The 8,739-nt window shown below is 39.0% G+C and overlaps 1 protein-coding gene across 3 annotated transcripts; it reads right to left on the reverse strand.

Moving 5' to 3' along the window:
* Positions 1-3,055: 3,055 nt before the first annotated feature.
* Positions 3,056-8,455, reverse strand: CCDC110 (coiled-coil domain containing 110). 3 transcript variants are annotated; one of them, XM_019471563.1, is made up of 4 exons: positions 8,099-8,455; positions 6,774-6,839; positions 6,000-6,110; positions 3,056-5,228 (listed from the first exon to the last, which is right to left on the reverse strand). In XM_019471563.1, the coding sequence occupies exons 3-4, from the start codon at positions 6,027-6,029 to the stop codon at positions 3,324-3,326; spliced, it is 1,935 nt and encodes a 644-aa protein (XP_019327108.1). In that variant the 5' UTR covers positions 6,030-6,110; positions 6,774-6,839; positions 8,099-8,455; the 3' UTR covers positions 3,056-3,323. The 3 variants fall into 3 exon arrangements, with proteins under 3 accessions (XP_019327108.1, XP_019327107.1, XP_019327109.1); XM_019471562.1 differs by having other exon boundaries at positions 6,774-8,455; XM_019471564.1 differs by lacking the exons at positions 6,774-6,839; positions 8,099-8,455 and having other exon boundaries at positions 3,056-5,773; positions 6,000-6,031.
* Positions 8,456-8,739: the final 284 nt, after the last annotated feature.

The raw sequence follows: 8,739 nt of genomic DNA on the forward strand, positions 1-8,739 counted from the left end.
ACCTGCCGACCGATGCCCAGCCAGTCCCCGAGCAGCGGCCCCCCCGGCCAGCTTTCCCAGTTTATGTACTGAGCATGACGTCCCATGGTATGGAATATCCCTTTGGCCAGTTGGGGTCAGCTGTCCTGGCTGTGCCCCCTCCCAGCTTCTTGTGCACCTCCAGCCTTCTCAGTCGGTAGAGCATGGGAAGCTGAAAAGTCCTTGACTAGTGTAAGCACTGCTCAGCAACAACTGAAACATCGGTGTGTTATCAACTTTGTTCTCATCCTAAATCCAAAACACAGCACTGTACCAGCTACTAGGAAGGAAATTAACTCTATCCCTGCCGAAACCAGGACAGAACTGTCTTAAAAATACATAATTTTTAGTTTTGATGACCACCTCAAAATGACCAATATCAAGCATTGTTCAAAACCAGACCACAAGCAGGCTGTTATGAAGGGAGGAGTCATCTCTATTTACCAGCATCTATTTACTGCTCTTCCTCAATTTCCTGACAACCGTAAGTGCTGCCATATTCTCCAGCAGCAGCTTAATTTCACTTTGTGTACATGGAAGGTTCCTAACAAATCTGATCCATCTTTCAAACTAGCTGCTTCTCAGATGGGACTGTGATCCTAAATGTACACCTTACCTCCATCTTAATAATTTTTGTCAGGTTTTTATAAGTGGTCCAAGAAATTTGTGCATGTAAGTCAAAGCTAATTTATTCTAAAAATTAAAAAAATACTCAGCATATATTTATCCAAATTATTACATGAAGACAAAATTTCTTTATTCATTTCTAGTCAAGATTTATCGTACCACTGTAGAATATTCATGAAATGGTGTCCTTACTGCTGTTCACAGGATAATAGTTTTTTAAAGAAATTGCAGACTGGATCTCACATTTCCTGGCATCAATGAAAATAAAAATAAAAGCAAGAATTGTTGGTGAGGTCTTCCAGCATGTGTTGAAGCATAAAAACCCTTACCTTGAGATCTTGAGATTTTGCGCACCTTCAGCCTTCTCAGTCGTTAGAGCATGGGAAGCTGAAAGGTCCTTGACTCGTGTAAGCACTGCTTAGCAACAACTAAAATGTCAGTGTGTTATCAACATTATTCTCATCCTAAATCCAAAACACAGCACTGTACCAGCTACTAGGAAGGAAATTAACTCTATCCCAGCCGAAACCAGGACAACAGAGTATCGGGAGCATTTGCCATGTTACTCGCTTGTGAAGTCTGCAGACACAGCATTCCTAGGTAGATTGAACTGTACTGTACTTCCTCCTAACTGGTGTTCTGATGTAGTACAGCTGATGAGGACTGCTCTGAAGTTTTTCTTTATGTCCTTCTGTCTCTTCTCTTTTTGCAATCCTTCCTCTTCTATTTTCTTCTGTATTTCAATAATCTTTTCATTCACTAACAAGATGGAAATACTGAAAGCTGATTAAAATGCATGGAGTTTAATTTAAAAAGAAATAATCAATCCAGCTTGTTTGAGAGGATATTAGTGTATGTGCACTAGCCTCGTGTGGTCATCATGGAAGCCAATAACTTCACCTGATGAGTCCCCACCAGAAAATGTGTGGTCCCAAGGAGCTGACACCCAATTCTACCTAGGGCCTCAGTATGCTGTTTTAACACATATGATAATTGTGTCCCTTGGCGTCTTGGCAGTACCTTTGACTGTGATGGTGGAATTTAGAACTTTCTTAAATTTCATTACCCAGTTATCTAAGGTAAGGAGGACTTCAGACATTACTTACGTTGTTTTCATAATAACAGCTTCCCTACATCCTTACAGTATAGATATAGCCAGTCACCTTTATAACTGATTCTGACCACAATTTAATAGCTACAATCTGAAGCAACTTCATGTTTATGCAAGCATTAAATGCAATTAAACACCTGACCATCTACTCAATATTCCAAGTATTTACCATTTTAATGTCCTTATTGACTTTGGGTGTGCAATGCAAAATTGTGGCATGATACTTTTGCCTATCTCCATTAAAAAACACAACGAACCCTTTTGTATCTTTTAAACATTTTTACAGGAAAAAGCATTAAGAACTAGACTTAGATCTCTAATGTAGTTTTTAGTCATTCTACTATATGTATCAGTCATGATACAAAAACATGCTCTATTACATTTACGGTCTTGTATTACAAACCAGATAAATAATTGTTAATTTTCTGCAATCAGTCTTTATGAATTATTGGAGAAATAGGAAGAAATGGATTACTTTTATGTCTCCGACGAGATCATGCCCTTTGTTGGCCAGGAGCTTGTACACCTAGTGTTGTACTAGTAGGAAAGTGAAGATAAATAATTACCTCTAAGTCTGTTCTGGAAACACCAGTAACTAATTACATGGTTTTACTTTCATGGATTTATTTATTAAGGAGTGAGTAAAAAAAGAAGTTCTTAAAAAAGTAGTCCTAATGCTGTTGTAGAGACACTGCATACAGGCAGCTTCAACTTCACAGAATATTGTATGCAGTATTTTTGAGAAATTCTTCCTCCCCATGGTCCCTTGGCTGAGAAAATCGGAGTATTTGTGCAGTGATTATATCCAAGAGGATAATTTTTGTGCCTTTCATAGCTATGACCATTGTTTCTGAATATGTTTACACTGAAAATGTTAAAATTCATGTTTTAATTAATGAGCTTCCTAAGTCAGTATCTAGTATAAAGAGATAAAGGGTACCTTGTGTTGATTAAACATAGACCAGAATTAGATGTCATCTAAAACGTACGCAAACATAGATTAAACTTAATTTAGGACTTCTTGCAGAAATAACCAGTGAAATGTTGTGGCATGTACCAAGCTGTTCAGCTAAAAGGTCGTTAAGATTCCCCTCTGACTCTGAAGTCCTGGGGACAGAGTTCTATCTCCTGTAAACTGTCACAAGTTTCATTAAATTTCTTTACACTGCTTACATTGTGTAAGGATCTGCTTTTGTGAATCTGTGAAATTCAGCCATGTATCAAAAAACCAGGCAGTTCTTTTTAGAACTTAACAAAAACATGGAAATGACTGGACATCAGAATTGTAAATGTTTTACAAAAGAAAACGGTTTATTACGATTTATTTGAAGCAATGGACTGTTGTAGATTATTAGGAATTGCCTGGAAAAGAAAATCAGCTAATAAGATATTGCAGAATAAAGCTCATACCTTGTGAATCGTATTCCAAGGCTTTATACTTAGAACAGAAATTTCTGTACACATTCTAGTGGAATATTCAGAGTAACAGTTATATTGCGTGGTACGAGTACCATGGTACCTGGTAACCAGGTTTCCTTTGCCCACAGACTACAGCTGTAGCTTGGCATCAGAGATAAATATAACCCTTATGCAAATGGCGGAATTCAAACTGTAATACATCTCTCTCATTTTCAGTAGTCCACAGGAGATTTTCTAATAGTAAGCGTTTTTCGGTCAATTTTCTAATGTCACTTTCATATTTGGAAGTGTCTTGTCTATACTCCCGCAGTTCTTTCTTAAGGAACTGATTTTCCCCTGTGACATTTGTTACTGCTGTTGAAAACCTCTTGCATTCTCTGTTTGCACTGGTCAAGTTAGACTTTAAAAGATAGATATCTGCTTTTGCATTTCTGAGTTCAGCCATGAGTTTCTTTTCTGTATAAGCTTTATCTGATTGGAGTTTCTCGAAGTCCTTCTGCAGCATCTGGTTAGTATCAAAACATTCCTGCAGGGTCATTTCAAGGTTAAGTTTTTTGGCTTCCAGTGTTTGCATTAACTGAAGATGAGTTTCCAGTTCAGATTTCGTTGCGGTTCCTTTTTCTTTTATTTGTTGCATTTCACTCTGATTTCTTTCAAGATCTTGCTCTAGGGAACTATTTTCTTTTGTAAGCTGGGATATTTCTGTCCTAAGTTTTTTATTTGTTTCTTGTAACTCGAAGCATTCCTTTTGCAAGAGCTTTAGCATTGTACCGAGCCTCTCTCCTTCACAGGTAACAGCAGTCATCTTTTCTTCTACTTTCTGGTTCCTAATTTGAAAATCATGTTGTGTCTGTATTGAATGTTGGTTTCCATTATGGAGTCGATTCCTCTCTTTGTCAAGGATGTTTTTCTGGTTTTGGAGTTCTTTACATTTCCTTAAGAAGTTCTTTGCTTCCTTAATACATTCCTTGTTATCTTCTTGTGATTTAACCAACTGGATTTGCATACTTTTCTTTTCTTCAGCTAAATCCTTAATTTGCATATTACATTTTGATATTTTTTCTTTTGAAGACTGTATGGCAACAGTAAGAGGTTCCACTTTGTTCCTGAGAGCTACATTTTCATTCAGAAGATCACGTACTGTTTTTTGCAAATGCTCAGAATTTTTCAGGGACTTTTGCAATGCTTCAATTTTGCCATCATATTCAGAGGCTACTTTGATTTCGCTGAACTTCTGATTTCCTGGCCTCGGTAACGTTTGATTTAAAGGAGTCTGTTGTTTTTCTTTTTCTTTTTTTGGTTGCCTTTTGTTATCAAGCATTAGTAGCCTATCTTTCACCATCTCGGAAAAAGAATTAACCTGGAATCTGTCACCTTCACTGTAATTGATTCTAAATTCTTTGTGTACATTTTTGCTTTGAGATTCTGCTTTTTCACTGTAGGCTGTTGTAGGAGAACCACACCATACATTGGCACATCTGGAGTCTTTATAAAATTCTAGATCAAAATACAGGCCATTTTCTTTAACTGGAACTAAACCCAGATGTGATTCATCTAGAGAGGTCACAATTTCTGCACTTTCTTTGAAGTTATTTAATTTTTCTCTGTATAAACCCCCAGATTTTTCTGTATCCAAATCATTATGGACTGACTTCTGAAATGCTTGTTTCAGCAACGTGGTAGGATAGTTAGTATTGTCTATTTTATGAAATTCTTTCCCAAATTTGGGAAAAGGTATATGATGTTTACATTCACACAAAATGACCTTCTCATGGGCAGCCTTCAACCTTTCTGTCTCCGAATCAGTGCCAGATAGCAAACGTCCACGTTTATGTTCATCTTTTATTGCGAGTATCCTGTTGTTTCCAAACAGATCGTCTGCATTTTCAACCTTTTCAGTTGCTATAGTTTTAAGCGAAATCCCTTGTGGAATATTTATATCACTGACAACATTTCCAGTATTGGCATTTGCTTCCACATGCTCATCTGAACAGGATTGTTGATCATGATGAACTCTTCTCTTAGAAGGCAGCGATTCAGGATTTTCCATAAGCTACCCCACAAAATTAAAAACAAATGTACAAAAAATTGTCACACTGTAAAAATTGTGAAACATTGCAGTACTGGAAGCATAAGACAACTAAATTGTTACCAAAGCCACTTATCAATCAAGACTTGTACAGTTTATCTCTGCCAGTGCCATTTACCCATTAAAAGAATGTAAACAATTATCGCAGGCCCCATTTCACTCAGTACTGGGCTTTGGAGCAGGCACAAAATACCAAGTGTCTTAAATTGATTAAGTATATTTCCAGCAGAGGAGAGATGACTTAAGGAGACTACAGTTTGTCTTTGATTGTTTTTGTCATACCAGTCCCTATGAAATAAGGGCAAACTGGAGTTCACACTAAATATAGACAGAAAAAGGAGGGTTTATGCAGCGTTTCATAGGAGAGGGACAAAATTTCTTCCCTCTCCTCATTTCTGTCTCTTCTCTCCTTGACTCTCTGCCCCGCCTTCCTATATGCTTTGCATTGCATTCCATGCCCACTGAAGATAATCCAAACTGATTTGGGGAAGATCAGGTTACAGTTTTACCTGTGCAGAAGAGAAACTGAATTTTAATCACAATGGGTGGGAGGGAATAGTATATGTAGTTATGGCTAAAGGTCTGCTACCCAGAAAAATCTGAGGGAGAAGACACTGTTATTTTTTTAAAAATCCAGAATACCCCTTGGGTTATTTTCCAAAAACCATGTCACTCTCAAAACCCAAGGTCCAGCTAAAGAATAACTTGTTTGTAGGTAAAAATTGTTAAACATACCATAGATCCATCACTTGGCGTGCAAGTCATCAGAGTCTTGTCTGAACTACATAGTGGAGTTTTCCTTTCAAATATATTTTTATTTAGTATCTCACGGATTTTAGACTGTACCTGAAAAAGATTGAGATTGTTTACAGAAAACTTATATGTAGAAATATTTCATTTTCCAGAAATATCCTATTACTCAAGAAGTTGTCTCTTAGGAAGGACAGACCAGATGGAAGTGGCATGTAGGAATATGGAATTGTTTATAACAAACAAAGTGTAAAGCTAAATGTCCTTCCAGCATCAGATATTTAGCTTTTATATAAAGAACCAGATAAAACGATGGCAGAAAACTGCTCCTGAAAAGGTGGCTGAGCATTTTGTGAAACACGGCGGTTTGCAACAATAGAACAGCTTCTGCTGACAGTGACATAATGTGGAATGAACTTCTTTGAAAACGACAGAGCTTCCTTGAGTTTACAGTGATATAAATGAGAGAAGGATCTAGTCCTTCCCTTTTTTTTTCCTAACTCACTTTTGTTTTTCCTCTGTTTTTCTGAGGTTTTTAAATCATTTTTATAAGCCCGCAAATAATACTGTGACTAAGAAATAGCAAGAACCTAGAAGTGAGATTATCTTATCAGCTATTTTAAGATGGACAGATGATTAAATGTATACTTAGTGTACACAATAGTCTAAGACTAGATCTTACTTAAAACACCTATGACAGTATCTAACAATGCAGCAGGAGGCTTTTGTATTTTAAGAGCATTTGTGTTCTACTTTTACCGTGTTAATACTCTCCAGATTCTGTTGCTGAAATGTCTGAAATAATTCCAGCTGTTGCTGAAGAATCTAAAACATATAAAATAAATATCAGAAAATTGGTAGGTAGGGGTTTTTTTGTTGCTTTTTTGTTTTAAATATTGTGATGAGTTAGGCTATTTTCTCAGTTGAAATTACGTTTCTTTTCCAGTCCCAAAATTGTTTTCGCCCAGCCTGAGTCAACGGGAGTTCATCAAACGCTTCTTTCACCATTCGATGGCCATTTAGAAACTTACTTGCAGTATTGGAAGGATTTCGGCATAGTTCTTCACAGACAGTTGCTCACGCTACATAAAGCACTGTCACATCTGGCATTACTTTGGATTTTAGTCTTTGCAATGAGACCAAATATGCTTCTGTTAGAATTCATACTCCAGTTCCAAAAATCATCTTTCTGGTTTAGACTGTGGTGTACTGGTTGGACAACATAAGAAAGTTGGACTGTCTCTGGTATTAGTAAAGGGAAACCCTAGTATTCTGCATTAACAGAAGTAATATTGGCTAAGCTCTAATGACTTAGAAGTGCTTTAAAATAAATAGTGCGAATTCTTTACATAGATCAAAGGCTTTTTCTCTGAATGAATCATTCTTAGGTCATGGGAATTCAGAAGCTCAGTGAAAATCTCAGCTAAAGGAATGAGCACGTGCATAGAGCAAAATTTGTCTAGCTTTCCATGTGTTCTGCTTTGGAAGAAAATTCCCCAAAACATGAAAGAGGAAGAAAAGAGGCAGGCAGAGAAGTACTGTACATCATATACCTGAGTTACGCAACTATACTGATATTAAAACCAAAACCCAAACATACTTTGCTAGTCCTTATTCAAGTGGAAATCGCAGTTTGATTTGCAAGTCTGATTTCTTACTGAAAAACATCAGTAAAGAGTGACGGCTCCTATTGTATGGTCCTAGCCCTGCATGCGGTTAGAGGTATATTGAAACAATCAAGCGATCACTGTATTTATATTCATATTAACCACTTCGCATTTGTTGAGCAATGTGAAAGAGACTAGCTTTAAATTAGAGAAGTCTGTGAATACCGAGAATTAACGCTTCACCCGAGCAGCTCCTGAAATAAGGCACCTGTAACCAGTAGCTAGCCTGGTTACAGGCAGCCGTAGCTGCTCTTGCTGCTCTGGTGAAGTCTGGTGCAGGCCAGTTTGTCAGCGGTGTTTTGGCACTAGGCACATCCATATGCTGAAATAAATACACCATACGGAAATCCCGCTAGCTAAGGCTCTTTGTGCCCAGTCATCCTGCTCCCGTCTGCAGTCAGAATCAAATCGGCTTACTTCCAGTGTTGTTTGCGGCTCAGTTGGGTCTTCTGCTCCTGCTGCATGATTATCTGCAAATAAAAATGACACTTCTACAATTAGCAGAGCTTGAAGTTCACAGGAAGAGCGATTTCAGATCTAACAAGGGAAGACTGAGAGAATCCAGCCTTGCTATTCAGCCTGAGGAAGGACATAATCGCTTATTTCTCCCGCTCTGGATTGTCTGAGCCCTGCTGCAGTTCCTGGCACGGGACAGGGTCACCTACAGGAGAGTTAGTGTCTGGAAGGTCTCCGAGGAAGCAGCCTAGCCTCCCGCCAAGAGCGAGTGTCTCTTTGAAAGAGGTGAAGCAGCCGTGGCAAAACACGTACCCCGAGGGACTTCTGTCGCCGCCACGTCGGTCAGCTGTCGGGGGCCGGCCCCGGAGGAGGCGGGAGAGTCCTTCGTTCCAGCACCGGCTCTCCTCCCTGCTGTTTTTCCTCCCACCGATGCCGGGTCCTCCGCAGGAGGCTGCTTTGGCCGCACCTTCCCGGGCCTCCCTGAAGACCAGAAGGGGGGGGCGGCCCAGCGCCCTGCTCCTCCAACCGCACTGACGCAGCGAGGCGTGCTGCCCCCTTCTGTGACAATGACATCACAGTTTGCGGCGACGCCGCCCGCGCGC

The sequence above is a fragment of the Aptenodytes forsteri genome, unplaced genomic scaffold, assembly GCF_000699145.1.
Source record: "Aptenodytes forsteri isolate BGI_AS27 unplaced genomic scaffold, ASM69914v1 Scaffold65, whole genome shotgun sequence".
Lineage (NCBI taxonomy): Eukaryota > Metazoa > Chordata > Aves > Sphenisciformes > Spheniscidae > Aptenodytes > Aptenodytes forsteri.